This window comes from Gekko japonicus, unplaced genomic scaffold (assembly GCF_001447785.1).
Source record: "Gekko japonicus isolate JY-2015 unplaced genomic scaffold, Gekko_japonicus_V1.1 scaffold64, whole genome shotgun sequence".
Lineage (NCBI taxonomy): Eukaryota > Metazoa > Chordata > Lepidosauria > Squamata > Gekkonidae > Gekko > Gekko japonicus.
In genome coordinates, this window is record NW_015170277.1 from 88,360 (window position 1) to 106,124 (window position 17,765).

Genomic DNA, 17,765 nt, shown 5'->3' on the forward strand with positions numbered 1-17,765 from the left:
GAGGCTTTGCCTTTCAAGGGGGGGGGGGGGAAATAAGCATTCTCAAAGAATACAACATAGCCAGGATTTCTTCACGCTATGTTTTGCTTGGGAGCTGAACAGAAATTCATTAATGCTTGTGAACGACATACTTTGTACACAAGTCTTTTCAGAAAAATGTTTTCTTTCCAAGAGGGACCTGATCTTCACAAGACGATACCTCAAATGCCTAGGTATTTTTTGAAGGTTCTCTCTCCAAGACACAGCGTATGTGTAGCATCCATGAGAATAATCCAAGACAGAGCCCATTTGAAAGACCAAAATTATATTTTGGGTAAGTAAAGCCACAAGTATCCACTTACTTGATTCAGCGGGACGTTTGGTATTTCCCCACCAGCTTTCTCTATAATCATCAGAAGACTTTCAATAGTTTCGTAGTCATACGGATCAAGCTATTACAGAGATTGAAGCAAGACAAAAGAAACACATTCTGATTACAAAGCTTGCATAAGAGAAACTCTGGCCCGGCTCAGACACAACATTTAACTTCCAGCCTCCCCCTCTTCACAAGGGTTTGCTAACCAACTTCAAACCACGGTTTATATGGGCTCTGGTAAGTGTTAACCATGGATAACCATATCATGGCACAGTGAGTAAACCATGGATAACCATATCATGGCACAGTGGGTATATCCCACTGTCTTAACATCCGAACTGTGTCAGTTCGAGCCCCGCGCTGGTGTGAGCTGCCAGCCTGTTGTCCCCAGCTCATCGTCCCCCCAGCGATTCGAAAGCCTCGGTGAGTAGATAAAATGGGAACCACTCCTTAGAGAGGGTGGGCACACCAACTTCCCCTCCTGGAAAGGTGTTAGCTGTCGGTTGGGGACGTCCTGGTCCAGGATCCGGAAGGCAGAAGATCTACTCGGCTACGAAAAATCCCTGCAGCGGGATGCTCCGGCCAGGCGGTGGCAGTGTGGCGACACGACATACGGGTCCTGAAGCCCCAACATCATCAAGCCGGTCGACGCAGCCGTTAGGGACATGACTGAGCCAAGCCAGAACGTTTCCACCGTGCAGTTACAGCGTGTGCAATTAAATGAATTATATGTTGTCTTCCCTAGCCCCTATGAAACATTGTTAGTCCCCTGTCTAAAGAGTAACTGTAAATCACTTTGAGCACACTTGTGGGGAAAGCGATTAATAAATCGAAAGCATTATTATTATTATTATTATTAATAGATTTTTATAATTTAATTTAACGTGCAACTAAAAGAAGCTTTGGGCACCAATCAAGAAGTGACTTCTGGCTCTGTCATATAAAATGGGGCTACTGGTTTTTGGCTTCTCCATGCCCTTATCATAGTATCAAAGAAATTACTTGCTCAATGGGCACCTTACTACAGTGGGCCTTATGGGACACTGTAGATTAGACCAGTGCAAGTGGTTCTGCATGTGGTCTCTGCCACAGCGGAGGGGCTGTGGCTCAGTGGTAGAGCATCTTCTTGGCATGCAGAAGGTCCTAGGTTCAATCCCCGGCATCTCCAGTTAGAGAAGGACCAGGCAGTACGTGATGTGAAAGACCTCTGCCTGAGACCCGGGAGAGGTGCTGCTGGTCTGAGAGGGCAACAGTGACTTCAAGAGACCAAGGGTCTGATCCAGTATATAAGGCCGCTTCATGTGCCTTACACATCAGGGTATAAAACCTGATGTTTAAATGGTCAATTCTGATCTCTAATAGCACCACATTCAGCAGAGTGAGCACTCTGAAACTTCAATAGACGGGCTTGACTCAGCCAAAGCAAAGTGTTTATCTCAATGGGCGGTATTTAAGCAGGTTCACAACCTTTCCACCCAAATGAACTACACTTGAATTCTGATGACTCTTGACCAATGGTGATGTTTTACTTAGCTCTACCTTGTACAACATGGCATTAAGGCTTATAACCAAGCTGTTGGTGTTTCTCAACAAGGGGATGATCTCTGTGGCTCTAGCCACGACTGAGGCAGGCGGTCGCTTCCCAGCATCCCCCATAGATTCCTCTTCAACGTGACTTGCGCTGGCGTTTTGGAGAAGTGCTTCGATATAAAGCTGCAAGGCTGTGTCACTGTCCAACTGGAAAGACCTTTAGAAGAACAGAGAGAGGGGTGGCGGTGAGGGAGTAAACAGAAATCCTCATTCAGAAAACAGCGTTGCAATACATTGCTCGAGGAGGAGAGGGATTATTTGCTTTGCTTTTAGACCACAGGCTAGTTAGGGATTTCAATACAACCTTAACGTTCTTTTTTTGACCCAACATAATGGCAGTGTGTTTCCCCCTCACCTGCAATATTTTAATATGAGATCTGTTTTCACATGTGGATTCTGAACCAAAGTCCTCAGAAGCTCTTTCTTCCTTATTGATGGTGTTCTAAATACATCCTGGAAAGAGATCTGCGGACGAACAAAAGGGCTAGTTAGGACAGGTGTTTTCCACCATGTTAGTTAAGATACCATTGTGTGTGGGGGGGGGAGAGAACGAACGTGGGTACGTGGAGGGAAACTCACTTCCCAGTAGCATCCAGTAGCATCCAAGACAGGACAAGTAACCTGCATGCAAGCGACCAGTCCTAAGTTTCAAAACTAGTATTCAATTTCAGCAGAATGGCAATAGTCACTCTTTTCTCTTATCTGTCTACTAGGATACTGTGTGAGCCTGCAGAAGGAATCGGGGACTACTGTTCTTGAACGGGGCCATCAAAACATTGTAAGTCAGTAATCAATAAACCAATTTGTGAATCCAAATTCTAGTGCTTGTCCTATGGTTGTTCTGGGGAAAACAGAGTCTCAGTGCAAGTCCCACCCTTTCTAGAGTCTCCATCAGTCTGAGCAGGTGGCAAGACCAATCCAGGGCAAGGGGGGGGGGGATACACAGTGAACTCATTTCATCCTCCGCAGCAAGAGGAGAGGTGCCTACCCTGCTCTGTGATGCTTTCTGCTTTCCTTGTATACACTACACCGGGGGTGGCCAAAAGCCGCACAGAATAAAGAAGAAAAAGAAATTGGATTTCTACCCCGCCCTTCACTACCCAAAGGAGTCTCAGAGCAGCTTACAAACTCCTTTCCCTTCCCCTCCCCACAACAGACACCCTGGGAGGTAGGTGGGGCTGAGAGAGCTCTTGACAGAAACTGCTTTCTTTTCAAGAACAGCTCTTATCAGAACTATGGCCTGCCCAAGGTCATCCAGCAGGTGCAAGTGGAGGAGTGGGGAATCAAACCTGGTTCTCCCAGATTAGAGTCCGTGCACTTCACCACTACACCAAACTGGCTCCCAGATTAGAGTCCGCGCACTTAACCACTACACCAAAACATCAGATGTTTGAGAGCCGCAAGACAGGAACCAATGTTACATGCTCTACACTATCTTATGGGACCCAACAAAAACAAGAAGAGGTAAAAGTTGTGTTCTGCTCTCCCACCCCACCCACCCACACTTGAGACAGCTTTCTGGAGATAAGTTGCAAGTATCCCCCCCTCCATCCCAAAAACTCAAGTTCTGTCAAAAGCAATTATTGCTGCCTGTGACTGTTTGCACTAGAACAGTTCCACAGACTTGAACTGCATTGCTGTATAGCAAACATGCTGTGGAATAAGATCAGTGCCTCCACAAGAGTTTGGCAACTTGGCATGATCAACTAATGGCACAAGTAATATGTGAAGACTCTGGTCTACCGCATGCTGTGGCACAATAGTCCAATAGCAAAGTTTCATAGGGTGCGGCCAGACGGGCCATTTAGTCCGCTTTCGGCTCGCCTCAGAAACGGATTTTATCTGCACGATCACACAGTCAACATCTGCCTCACGTCCCCAGCCGTCGCTTTCCGGCTCAAAACCGTTTTAACCCGGAGTATTTTGATACCAGGTCCCCAAGTGGTGTTTTCCTGATTCTCCAGTTCCAGCTGCACTTCTCTGACATCTGATCGCTCCTGCGGTCTCGAGCCACTTCCGGTTTAAACCCCTTCCCCGCTCGAAAGCTGCCCGAGGTTTCCGCTTTTCGCCCGCCATTTTTTTTAAAGCGTTGCGGTGTGCGCATAGGTGGAGGCCCGCCGCCACCACGTTATTAAAAACAATGTTTAAACGGTGCCTAGTTTTAGCATTTAGACGAGTTCGGGATCTCACAGAGGCCAGTTTCGGGGTAAAAGTTTAAAGGGAAATGTTCCTTTAAAATTTAAAGGGAAGTGTTATAGCAGTCAGGTTGAAGTGAAAATCACGAAAATTTTAGTTCTACAGATGGCTGCCTGTGCACATGCCCAAACTGAGAGAGAGAGAAAAACAACACCGACGCACACTCCCACGTGTGGATGGCGGGGAGCAATGGGGCTGCACAGCGATCCAGAGCAAGGAGGTGAGTGTGATCGCGATTCTCCAGGTTAAAAAAGACCGCATCAGGGCCGGAGCAATTTAAACTGCTCCCAGCACACCGTCTGATCGCACCCATAGAGTCTTACAGAACAGAACTCTACAAAGTACTAACTTAAAAAAAACATCTGCCCAGAAATACCATATGCAAATCATTATTCTGCATAGTTATGTTTACATTTCTGTCATCTATCCTCAATTCAATTTTTTAAAAAACTCACTCTAAGTTTTCCAAGTTCTTTGCCCCATTCAGCATCATTCATTAATTCTTCAAATCTCTGCTTTTCTTCCACATCATCATACCAACTGGCAAGTTGTGCTCCAACAAAGGCAACTGACTGTTAAAGAGCAAAAAAACCAGTCATGGGTAAAAAGCACATGCAGAGTTGTAGTAGGCATATTCCAGTACGGTAGCAGTGTCCAGCTGTTTCAAACACAAAACAGCTGGATTCGAGTTGTGTTGCACCTTAGAGAACAAGATTCCTGGTGTATATCTAATTCCCTCTTGAAGCCGTCCATGCTTGTAGGTGCCACCACCTCCTGTGGCAGTGAATTCCACGTGTTAATCACTCTTTGGGTGAAGAAGTACTTCCTTTTATCTGTTCTAACCCGACTGCTCAGCAATTTCACTGAGTGCTGACAGAGTTCTTGTACTGTGAGAAAGGGAGAAAAGTACTTCTTTCTCTACCTGCTCTATCGATCATGTCACCCCTCAAGCCCTCATTTCTCCAAGCTAAAGAGCCCCCAGCACTTTAACGTTTCTTCATAGGGAAAGTGTTCCAACCCTTTTATCATCCTAGTTGCCCTCTTCTGCACTTTTCCCAATGCTATAATATCCTTCCTGAGGTGTGGTGACCAGAACTGTACGCGGTACTCCGAATGAGGTTGCACCATCGATTTATACAGGGGCAAAGCTCCCTTCATCAGGTATCTAATGAAAGTACCTTTGGCTCTCGAAAGCTCATACCCTGAAAATCTTGTTGGTCTCCAATGGGATAATGGACTCAAACCTAACTGTTCTACTGCAGGCCATCAGGGGCCACCCTCCAAAACTGAACAGAAAACAGAGTCTTGTGGCCCTTTAAAGATTCACAGAATGCCTGGAAGAGCTGAGGCATTTCCCCCATACGGTTCCTGAGCACTGCCGCTGCTTCTCAAGTGCCCACCCATTTATTTCTCTGTACGGAGACAAACCTATCTGCTACAATGAACTGGTCGGGTCTTCAAGGTCCCACGTGTATCCCTCCCATCACGCACAGCCTCTAAGTCCTTCCAAGAGGAGATGCCTCTTCCTTCCCAGTCTTCCCATCACTCACTGGATAGATTCGGACATGATGACATTCCATGGTTTGTCACTGTGAGAGCAACAAGCTTGGAAATCCTCGGGCTTTTGTGCTTCCTCCCACTTCCCCGACAAATATTTGAGCTTTGAGTCCTTTCATGAATCCCACTGCACCACGTCCAATCTGGAAGGTCTAACTTTTAAATGAAGACCTTGTTGGGGTTATGCAGAAGAGACAGCAATGCAATTTTTCCTGACTGCCATTTCTCAACCAGCAACTAATAAAAAGACTCGAATGAATTCGTGGGTACAACCTCTTCGTGCGCAGGTTGACTTGTGAATAAAGGTGAGCACAGTATGTCTTACACACACACACTCGATCCCTTAGAAGAGAGAAGCTGAGACTTACCAGAACCTTGCTGTAATTTTGCCAAGTTTTATTGATCGTGTCCCAGAGGTATTCATAGAACGATTCTTTGCGCAATAAGGAGCAGTAGCCTCCTGCCAGACTGCGGTCTACGTGGCGACTGTGGAAAACCTACAAAGTGCAGATTTCAATTAAACACTTAATTTTCTGCACTTAAAAAAAATGTTAGCAGAATATTTTTATTTATTTGTTTAGACATACCCCGCCCTCCCAGCCAAGGCCGGCTCGGGGCAGCTTACAACAGAATACAACACACACACAAATTTAAATAATCCTAAAAACAGAATAAAACGTTTCAACATTTTAAGCATTTCAACATTTTAAACATTTTAAAGGTGCTTGTTGGAAATGGTGTGGCACCTCGGGATAGAAGGGAATGATTACCCAAGAAATTCTTTCGCAGAAGCCCCGCTGAAATAAACGGGTGCTGCGGCTGTGCCAGAGTTAGAGGGAACGGGATCCAGCGCCCTACACAAGGGCTTGCCCTCCCATCCTGTCTTCTGCGGCACTGCGACCTGCTCACCTTGTGCAGGAGGGCCATCACATTATCTTTAATCTTTGACTCCGAATAATGCGTCACTGTGGTGAGAGATCCTATGGCATCTCGTACTGTTTCCTGGTTATGCAGCTGATGGACAGAGAACACCACGCTGGAATCACAACTAGATAAACAGGAAAAGAGACTTCCCAGCAGTAACATAAACGAGAACAAAAAAGCTGTGGCATAAGACGCTAAACAATATTGTCATCAGTGATTCTAAGAAAATTCAAATATATATATTGTAAAGCAAAATCCAAAAAGTATGGCAATACGATGCAATCAATGTGATATACAATCACTGGCAAGCAATAGACAATGTACAATCTGAAGGAAATTATGCAATAACGACGATCCCGGGTATGCACTTTGTTTCGAATATCATCTTCTTCTTCAGATATATATATATATGTATATATATATATACACGCACATTTGGAGTGTTCTATATCTCTGGGACTATATTAAAGTCTTTATGAAAATTCTTGTGTTCAGCCTTCTCTATAAGGATTTCACGATGATTCAATCATATAATACCATCTGCAGACAGGCCAACTTGTCACAGTTTTAAACACAGAATCCTTTAGCATTACAATGCTGGCATAGCCTCATAGAAAGACTATATGTAAGAACTGCAATAAGTGGAAATCACAACTAGACATCTCCTTGCTCCAAAAGCATTTTACTTGGTTTTTGTTTCCACTCTCCGTAACCCTTCACAAGTGTCCAGAATCAGTACTGCTGTTATGTTTCCATATTTTAGGCAGTGATCCACTGACATGAGCGTAAACCATTATATTACAGAAAACGGAAAAGCAGCGCATTTTCAGGGAACTCATTGTGGTGACTTTCTTGAAGATGATAATAGCTCCAGAGGAAGCAGCTCCAGAAGAATAATGCCAGGAGGCCTAACACAACTGGACCTCCCCCCCACCCCACCGCCTGCCCTTTAAAACGTTGCACAGGTCTGGATCAAGGCGCGCATCCCAAGTTCTCCTCTGCCAACTGTCACTGGCTAATTAGTAGTATGAGTAAGAAATGGTTACTGCCCAACAGAATTATTGCACTTGAGACAGATGTACACAACATCTACCCACCTTTCTACCTATGCCTATCTTTTCCCCACTCTATGTGCAAACATATCCAAATTTAATTTTGTTCTTGGCCTGCAGAACTGCAAATTTTAGGCATGCGGGTTCCATATACATCATTTCCGGTACACCAAAAGACAGTCAACATCAGGTACGACTAAAACGAGCATGACCCAAGTAGTCTCACCCCATGATGCATACCTTTTCAGCCAGGTCGATATCCACAATGTTCCCTGCTATGTGCTGAACGACAGACCCCAAAGAGGTATTAATCAGCCTCAAGCTCAGTTCATGTTGACTACATTCTTGCAGGTTGTCGAGCAGGACAGACATCGGGGTGCCAAGGGGCAAGCAGAGGTTTTTCCCTAGGAAAAAAATCCCACACATACCCCCAATTACAGAATTGAAGGTTCATATTATAGAGGACGTTAAAAGGTTTGTAAGGCATGCTTGACTGGCAGTGAACTATGCTGCTGGAAACCCATCGGAACTAGACAGTAACAAATATGCTCTTTTTTCTCAGTGGCTCTCGATGGGACACAGAAGTGCCCCACAAAATACTACAGAATAGACGGCGTTGGCCAACCCTGGTTGATACACACGAACGCAAGGTGACCAGGAAGCCCTAAGTGGCAGAGTGCAGATCGACCTCTTTCTAAAAGCAGGAAATAATGTCACAGCCAGCTGAGGAAACCAGAAGTAAACAAGACAAATCACTGCAAACTGTGCATTACCAAATTTCTATTAATGCAAACTGTAACATATTCCACCATATATTCATATATGTTTTACAGACAACACAAGTCAAGCTTCAGGTGGTGAAGATGGATGGAATTGGACGAACTCCCCCGGAGTTGAGACTTGTTTCGAGGCATCTTTTTCCTACATACAACCTCAGCTGTGCATTCACATGGTCATAAATCTTCCAAATTGGAATTTCCTTGATTCCTATACGTTTTGATGTCATTCACAAAACATTCTTAACAACAATCAACAAAAAGGTTGATCAGCCCGTCTTGAATATTGTTGTTAAGAATGTTTTGTGAATGACATCAAAACGTATAGGAATCAAGGAAATTCCAATTTGGAAGATTTATGACCATGTGAATGCACAGCTGAGGTTGTATGTAGGAAAAAGACGCCTCGAAACGAGTCTCAACTCCGGGGGAGTTCGTCCAATTCCATCCATCTTCACCACCTGAAGCTTGACTTGTGTTGTCTGTAAAACATATATGAATATATGGTGGAATATGTTACAGTTTGCATTAATAGAAATTTGGTAATGCACAGTTTGCAGTGATTTGTCTTGTTTACATCGGTATTATACTGCAATCCCCCTTTATCTGTCTTACTAGAGGAAACCAGAAGTGACATCACAGCCACTGCAGGCTACTGAGGCCATTTTGAGAAGGACAAAGAGGCTCTGGGCTGGAGGCAGCGTAAACTGTTCTCCGAGGGAGCAACCAGAGCCTAGAGATGGGAGGGAGATATCACAACCTGCAAAGGACTGACAGATTTGACAGGTACATGGGCCACAGGAAAGTCAATACCCTTGGAAACAGGAGATTTGCATGAGGGGACCCTGGTATAAGGGAACACTGGGAAAACCATCAACCTGTCTTTTTTTGCTGGGGGGGGGGGGAGACAAACTAGAAGGTAAGGACTTATCCAGCAGTGATGAGGTACCCAAGAAAGTCAGGGTGCCCAGAGGACAGCAACCTCTGAATTTTAGAACTCTTGGAGAACAGGTGAAGTGCAAGATTGGAGGCGGGCATTTGTTGTCCCCATCTTCAAGAAGGGGAAAAAGGAGGATCCGGGTAACTACCAACCCATCAGTTTGACGTCTAATACCTGGGAAAGTTTTAGAAAAAAATAATCAGACAGTCCTTGAGCATTTAAAAGGACAGCTGTAATTACTAAGAGCCAGCATTGGTTTCTCAAGAACAAGTTATGTCAGATTAACCTTATCTCTTTTTCTGAGGAAGTTACTACCTTGCTGGATCAGGGGAATGCTGTAGACATAGTTTATCTTGATTTCAGTAAGGCTTTTGATAAGGTTCCACATAATATTCTTGTTGACAAATTGGAAAAATGTGGTTTGGATCCTATGACTGTTAGGTGGATCTGTAACTGGTTGACAGACTGCACCCAAAGAGTGTTTGTGAATGGTTCCTCATCTTCTTGGAGAGCAGTGACAACTGGAGTGTTTTGAGGATGTGTCCCGGGACCTGTTTTGTTCAATTAAATTTGCAGATGATACTAAATTGGGAGGGGAAACAAATACAGTAGAAGACAGAATCACGATACAGGATGATCTTGACAGGCTGCAAAACTGGGCTAAAACAAATAAAATGAATTTCAATGGGGATAAATGTAAAGTTCTGCATTTAGGTAGGAAAAATCAAATGCATAATTATAGGTTGGGGGAGACTTGTCTTGGCAGTAGTATATGCAAAAGGGATCTTAAGGTCTTAGTAGACCATACACTGAACATGAGTCAATAGTGTGATGCGGTAGCTAAAAAGGCAAATGTGATTTTGGGCTGTATCAACAGAAATAGAGTATTCAGATCACGCGAAGTGATGGTACCACTTTACTCTGCTCTGGTTAGACCTCACCTAGAGTATTCAGTTTTGGGCACCACAATTTAAGAAGGATATAGACAAGCTGGAACATGTCCAGAGGAGAGCAATGAAGATGGTGAGGGGTCTGGAGACCAAGTCCTATGAGGAAAGGTTGAAGGAGCTGGGTATGTGTAGCCTGGAGAGGAGACAACTGAGAGGTGATATGATAACCATCTTCAAGAGGATGATACAGAGTCGTTTTCTGTTGACCCAGGAGGTCAGACCAGAACTAACGGGTTGAAATTAAATCAGAAGAGATTTTGCCTAAACATTAGGAAGAACTTTCTGACAGTTAGAGCGGGTCCTCAGTGCAACAGGCTTCCTTGGGACGTGGTGGGCTCTCCTTCTTTGGAGGTTTTCAAACAGAGGCTGCAATGTGGATTCTGTAAACTTAGGCAGATCATGAGAGGGAGGGCAGGAAGGGTTGCCTCAGTGCTTAGTTCTTGTTGCCCTTTCTTACACGCACAGGGAATGCTGATCGCCACGTTGGGGTCAGGAAGCAATTTTTCTCCAGGTCAGTTTGGCTGGGGATCCTGGAGGTTTTTTGTCATCTTCTGGGCATGGAACAGCAGTCACTGCGGGTGTGGAGGGGGAGGTATTTGTGAATTCCCTGCATTGTGCAGGGGTTGGACTAGATGACCCTGGAGATCCCTTCCAACTCTATGATTCTAACCAAGGGCTGGGGCTCTGTTCTCAGAAATCCTTAAGGAGCGAAAACTCACACTAGAAGAAGAAGACTGGATTTATACCCCGCCGTTCACTCGGAGTCAAGGCTCCAAAGAACTGGAAAAGTGGGAGGAGCAACAATAGATGAGATAAAAATCTGCAAAGCTCAAACTCTTCAGTATACCTAACTCTCTGGATCCCAGGGCATATCTGCATTTGGACCTGAAGAGAACACTTTTGCTTTTTTCTCCTCTGAGCAACTTTTTATGCAATATTATCGCCCTGTCCTTAAAGGTGTATTTTTATGCCAATCTCATAGCCATTTGCTTGTGCAGATACCTGGTATCAATGAGCTATGTGCCAAACTGGTACAATCGAGAGGATCTCTCTTCCGTTCTGCAAGACAGGCAACAACATATGATGAAAACGTCTGCTCCCCCAAAACAATGGAAGAAAAAAAAATGTTATTAGCATCTAATCTGGATTTGCTTTAAAAGGGGGGAAGGGATAACGAGGCTCAAAACTAGCTTAGACAGGTTACCGGCGAGAGGCAGCATTCTCGAAGCAATTTCATATGCAACAGGAAGTACAGCAGGTGGGTCCAGGATTGCTCCATCTTCAGTGAAAAAATAATCAAAAGCCCACTCCGTGTATGGGTCTTTCTCAGCTCCAGAAAGTGATGTCTACACAAAGGAAAAAAATTGCTAGGATTTTCAAGACTGCACAAAAGGCAGAGCAGAACTAGCTCAACAGGCAGGACAGGGAAAGCTCCTTGCTAGGCCCTTAGCTCGGTATGCCTGCTTCTGTTCCCTTACACAAAAGACAGAAGACAGCCCATTGGTGCTGAAGTCTTTTGGAATGGAAGAGAAGCAACTTTCGGTCTCCTTTGAGGAGAAAGGTGGGGTATAAACGAGGTATACAACAACAACAGGCCCTTATGCAATCCAAGCCCTGTCCTTATTTGAGTTAAGAATGAAAGCAAACAAACGAAAGAAGAGGAGCCCATTCAGAGCACATTTACACATCTCACACTTCATCTCTTTCCCCTTAGCACAGATTCCCTTTGTGCCCTAGCTTGAACCAGAAGGCATCAGTATGAACAGCTAATATATGTGGTCCCACATCACCTTTGATATAACTCCAGTGTCTTCCATTTGGCACTTGTCATAAATTTCACAGGCAGACCTCGTATATCTGCAAAGCTCTACTGCATCTAATAAGAGATCTGTGAGGAAAAACTAAAGTGAAGGTTTACGTTCTCTGGAATAAAACACACGGCTTTTAAAAAACAACACTTTTTGCATGAAATGAATAAACAAAAGTTTTAAAGCAATTTAAACTACCCCAGAAAGCTTTGATTTAAGCATTAACAAGCCTGCAATATTCTCACGTATTTAAAATATTCTTCCATATTAACAGTTTGTTAACATGCTCTGCTGTCAGTTTTGTGGAAGGACAATTAACAGGAAAGTCAGCATTGGAAAATGCACATTCTGCAGGCACAGAAGTTTCCGGAATGCACAGGTAGGTACCACCCTTCTGCTGGTTCTCCAAGCCAGGGAAAACATGTACAGCAATACATAAAGTAGTAAAACTAATCCTTAAAAGTCAGATTCTTCCACATTTAATGTTTTGCATCTTACATCCTGGAGACCATATTTTCCCAGAAGGCAACACTTGAAAGTATGGCAAGCATTTACCGCTGCCGCAGATTGTAGCTGCCTGGCACGCCGTGCTGTGGACCACCTCTGGAAGACTTAATCCTTCATATGTGACTGTCATGCTATTGAGATCAAACGTATGACAGAGCTTTTGACTTGCTAAAAACAGCAACTCTCCTGCTTGTTCGTTGCGGTGACGTTCATAAAAATCCCTGGAGGACGGGGGAGGAGTAGAGGAAAGGGTTAACTTGAGAAACAGAAGTACCTATAGACAACAAAATAATTCAACAAGGCACACAAAGTTCCAGACAGTACACTGAACAATAATGTTATGCAAAACAAATAAATCACTCCCTGGAAAGCCCCAACCCATCTGGGACCAGGAAGCCTCAAGGACTGCCTGCTCCCGTTATCAATCTGCTCAGTCATCTTCAGAGACTGCAATCTAGGTACCCCCATTTTCAGAAGTGAATGAGTGCCTGGATAGCTTTTGCTCTGTTAATGCAGTCCCACCTTTGCCACTTTCCTTCCAGCAACCCAGAAGTGCCAAATAGGTTTAAAATTTAGGTAACTAGCAGGAACCTTTCCCCCCTCCTGATATTTGTAGTTGATATCAAACATTAGTTGGGGGCTGTTTAAGATCCGTGTCTATGATTAACAAAGCTTTGTTCACTTGAGGCACCTGCGTTCTCTGTGGGGGCTCCTATGTTCTGAAACGGCCTTGCCCAAGGAGTTCAGGAAGGCCCCCACACATCTGTCATTGTGAAGAATGTGCAAAACAGAAACATTCAGGGGGGTGCTTTTATAAAGAAATGAGAACTGTAGCATAACGGCTCAGGACGCCACTTTTGTAGGGGAACAGGATTGTAGTGTATTACAACAAACAGTGCAATAGTCTAAAGACTGCGTGCATCGCCTTGCTTTTTAATGTATCTTCTTCAACTTTTGTAATCCCCTTTCTGTCTTATGCCATGTCATGTTTCAGAAAGGTGACTGTCTTGCTCACTCTAATCCTAATCCCATTGCATTGTTTATTGGATGTTTTACACTGACTGAAGTGCTTCTGTAGTTCGTAATCTGCCTTCAGTCTCAGTGAGGAGAGCTGGCTCTTTGAAACAGTGATTTTGTGCCGTGGTTTGGTCATCAACTTTACAATGCTGTTTATTATCCCATTTTGCTAGTGTTTGTTTTGAATTTCACAAGCTTTTGAGCTGAGAACACAAGACAATATTGAAAAGGAATGAGCAACCTGCATATCTTGAGTGCCTCTTCAACTTGTCTGGCATCCAACGCTTTCAGCACCAGCTCTGACCCCAATTTCAACTCATCCTGTTGAAGAAGTGAAGCCAGTCTGTAAAGTCTGAACTCTGACAGCGGTTTCTTTGCGTGGCTGTCCTTCGAACAGGCATCATCTTCTTGTGTTTTCCCATAAGCTTTAATATGGTCTTCAAGCAGCTGAGATCTTAGTATTGGATTCTCATAATCCTTGGCTGAAATTGTGATATCAAAACTCTCCTGAGCAAGAGGGAAGAAAAGGGGAAAATAAAGAACAAATGCAACCCTGCTGCTCCATCTCCATCTTCCCCAGACATGGTGAATTTCTTAACAATTACAAGTGCTGAAACAACACATGCCACATTTGGGATACAAGATGCTTTTCCTGGGACGCAGGATACTAACCCAGCAAAATCCAGTTTTGTCTACTCTGACAGGGAATAGCTCTCTGTGGTCTCAAACAGGGATCCCCCCCCCCCCGTGTGCCTTTTGACTGCAGATCCTTTATAATTGGAGATGGTGGAAATGAACCTGGGATCTTCTACATGCAAAGCACAGACCCACTGAGAGTAATAAAGAAGCTGTTTGTTTTTACTGGCACACAAGGGCATTTATATGAGCATACACCCAAAATTACATTTAATTTGTAATTATTACATTCACTTTAACAGACTGCACAAATTAACTTCTCCATACTATTCTGTGGCCATTGAATCCTCTTACCTGCAAGGTAACAAGAGTTTTAAACACTTCTAAATCTGTTTCATATTCTGCTTTTTTCACAAGATTTTCTGTAGGAAAAGGAGAAGTGCAGGGGGATTAGGCCCTTGAACTGTGGGTCACAAATATAAATAGCTATAAAGAGAGATAAAGCAAGATTACCTTTCTGAATGTTCAGTAAGAACTTGAGGATGTTCACAACCATCTTTTTCACGGACAGCTGCATTTTTGGCTGTGGAGCAGGGACGAAGGGTGAAAAAGAATACATGAAGCTGGTACTCGCGAGGCTGAAGTGTTAAAAAGGCAAACTTTGTTGCCCTGTTCTGTCCTCACAACCACCCTGTAAGGTAGGCTAGGCTGAGTGTGTGACTGGTCCAAGGTCACCCAGCGAGCTTCCGTGGCACAAGTGGGGACCCAGACCAGTGTTCCCTCTAAGCTGAGTTAGTGTGAGCTAGCTCACAGTTTTTTTTATAGCCTCCAGCTCACACACTTTTGTCTTAAGCTCAGGAAGGACGGCTCCGGAGCAAACTAATCGATGCCGCCGCCCAATCCGTCGCTCACGACTTGAATGCCAGTGGCTCACAAAGTAGAATTTTTGCTCATAAGACTCCACGGCTTAGAGGGAGCCTTGATCCAGACCCGGGTTTCCCAGATCCTAGTTCCACACTTTAACCGCTACACCATGCTGGGGACGTGTCATTTTGCTTGTGGGCTGCTTGCAGGGCCATTTTTGGGCAGGAACGCACAGGAACGGAGTTCCGGCTGGCTCCCAAGTTGGCCACGCCCAGCAGGAACTCATTAGCATAATAGGCCACACCCAACAGCAGAAACTCATTAGGATTGGCTACATTAGGGGTGTGTGGCCTAACATGCAAAGGAGTCCCTGCTACAAAAAAAGGCCCTGGGTTTTGACAACAAACAAAGTAAACAGAATAACAAGCAAAAGGTGGCTGTGGCTGGCTAACCACACTTCTGGTAACATGTGGGTGCGGCCTAATGTGCTAATGAGCTGTGCTGTCAGGGGGTGTGGCCCAATATGCTAATGTTGGGTGTGGCCTATTATGCTAATGAGTTCCTGCTGGGCTTTTTCTACAAAAAGAGCCCTGGCTGCTTAGTTCTTGAGTCACTGGGGGTCTGTCTGAAGCTCTTGCCCTGTGCTCTGACAGAATCCGGGGTGGTGGTGGGCAGTGTTCCCTCTAAGCTGAGTTGGTGTGAGCTAGCTGTTGGATCCCCAAGCATCGAGAATAAATCCACGTTTTGAAGAAAAGCAAAATTTATTTCAAAGCTTTGGAAAGACACTCAAACACGTTCTTTGTTAGAACTGACTACAAACGGTTAGGGCAAACAAGATAAAGGGGTTTGAGCCAGGTACAGGACCAATGGGTCACTTTCCCGCTGGCGGGTGAAAGGAAACGGTTGCACGCTCATTCCCTGAGAACCAGGCTATCTCCAGACATAATACAGGTGCAGTTCCCAGGCTCTAAAAGCAACAAGCTGGCAGTTAAGCTTACTCCCCCAATACATCCTCCAGTTGTTTGGCTTAGGCATTTCAGCAGAGTAAAATACAGGCGCACAGGCAGGGGGGGGGGTAGCAACTGTACAGAGATACAACTAACGCAGAACACCATGGCAGCTCGCTGACACTAGCTCACAGTTTTTTAGCCTCCAGCTCACAGATTTTTACTCTAGCTCAGGAAGGATGGCCTCAAAGCAAACTAATTTATGCAGCAGCCAAATGGCTCGCTCACAACTTTAATGCCCGTAGCTCACAAAGTAGGATTTTCGCTCACAAGACTCCACAGCTTAGAGGGAACATTGGTGGTGGGTCTTCTGAAGGATGAGCAGAGTCGTCGGATTCCAACTGCTAACGCCTGACACTTGGAATGGAACCACAGCTCTCAGCTATGAAGTCAAAGTTCAAGCCACACAGCTCTTACTGGATCGCGCTAAATGGAGCTTTGCACGGGAGTTCAGAAGGAGAAGTGTAAGGGGCAAAGGGAGAGGACCCCTAAGATCATGCTTCTTTAGAAAGGACACATGCGTAAAAGTCCCGTGCGAGTTCAGTAGCAGGGCGAGGAAGTCAGGGCACTAGGAATTGCATCTTTCCCAGTACAGGGACCTGCCGTTTCAGACAAGCTCCCAAATCAACAACTTTAAACAGCATCAGTCAGGAAGGCAGAAAACCAGCAGGGGGTGGGGGACTATTGAGCAGAGACTGACACATGCCAATTACCTGCCCACCGCTCTGGTTGCAAACTCAGTGCACGGAGCTCTCGGAGCACCAAGTCCATTCCCTCGAGGGCAGGGTTGCCAAACCTGGAGAAACTCAGGTATGTGGGAGAGACTCTCAGGGGCCCGCTAGATCTACCCTGAAGCTGGGCAGTCATGGAGATTCAAATATATGCTGACAGGACTTCAACTCATACAGAAAGGGAGTGTGACGGGGACCTTGGGTGTTGTAACCGGATAACTCAGTGAAAATGTCAACTTGTATGTGGCAGCAGTGAAAACAGCTAACTCCATGCTGCGACTTATTCAGAAAGGAACTAAAAATAGGACGGCCCGTATTGTAATGCCCCTGCTTATATCCTGTGGTGTGGCTTTGCCTGGAATTCTGCGTACAGTTCTGGTTGCTGCAGCTCAAGACAAGACCCTGCAGCACTAGAAAGGGTGCAGAAGAGGGCAGCCAAGTTGATTAAGGGTTGGATCTCCTTTCCTATACAGAGAGGAAGGAGGTCTGCGGCTTATTAGTTGGGGGGGGCAAGTAAAGGGAAACACCAACAGAGGCTTACAGAATCACGCATGGGGTGGAGAAAGGAGATAGATTTTTTTCTCTTCCCATAATGATAGGAAATAGCCATGGCAACTAGCACAGAAGAGTTTGAAAGTCTTTAAGGGAGCATAGGTCCATCAGTAGCTACTAGCTATGATGACTAAAGGGGACCCTCCACATGCAGCAGCAGTAAACCTCTGAATACCAGCAACAAGGAAGCCACCTTGGCCTGAGATGGTTGGCCCTCCTGACCAAGTGACTGGCCACTATATGAAACAGGGTGCTGGACCAGATGGAACACTGGTTTGATCCAGCAAGGCTCTTACATTCTTT

At 45.0% G+C, this 17,765-nt stretch overlaps 1 protein-coding gene across 1 annotated transcript in view; it reads right to left on the reverse strand.

Moving 5' to 3' along the window:
- Positions 1 to 17,765, reverse strand: part of KNTC1 (kinetochore associated 1) — a 72,678-nt gene that overhangs the window by 22,914 nt on the left and 31,999 nt on the right. Inside the window, exons 32-44 of the mRNA XM_015417642.1 lie at positions 14,822 to 14,891; positions 14,663 to 14,730; positions 13,914 to 14,179; positions 12,704 to 12,876; positions 12,131 to 12,228; positions 11,545 to 11,686; positions 7,915 to 8,078; positions 6,608 to 6,712; positions 6,067 to 6,195; positions 4,597 to 4,713; positions 2,301 to 2,410; positions 1,895 to 2,102; positions 342 to 431 (exon numbers count right to left, since the gene is read on the reverse strand). Of these exons, the coding sequence (XP_015273128.1) occupies positions 342 to 431; positions 1,895 to 2,102; positions 2,301 to 2,410; positions 4,597 to 4,713; positions 6,067 to 6,195; positions 6,608 to 6,712; positions 7,915 to 8,078; positions 11,545 to 11,686; positions 12,131 to 12,228; positions 12,704 to 12,876; positions 13,914 to 14,179; positions 14,663 to 14,730; positions 14,822 to 14,891 (1,740 nt within the window). The remainder of the gene's footprint in view (positions 1 to 341; positions 432 to 1,894; positions 2,103 to 2,300; positions 2,411 to 4,596; positions 4,714 to 6,066; positions 6,196 to 6,607; positions 6,713 to 7,914; positions 8,079 to 11,544; positions 11,687 to 12,130; positions 12,229 to 12,703; positions 12,877 to 13,913; positions 14,180 to 14,662; positions 14,731 to 14,821; positions 14,892 to 17,765) is intronic.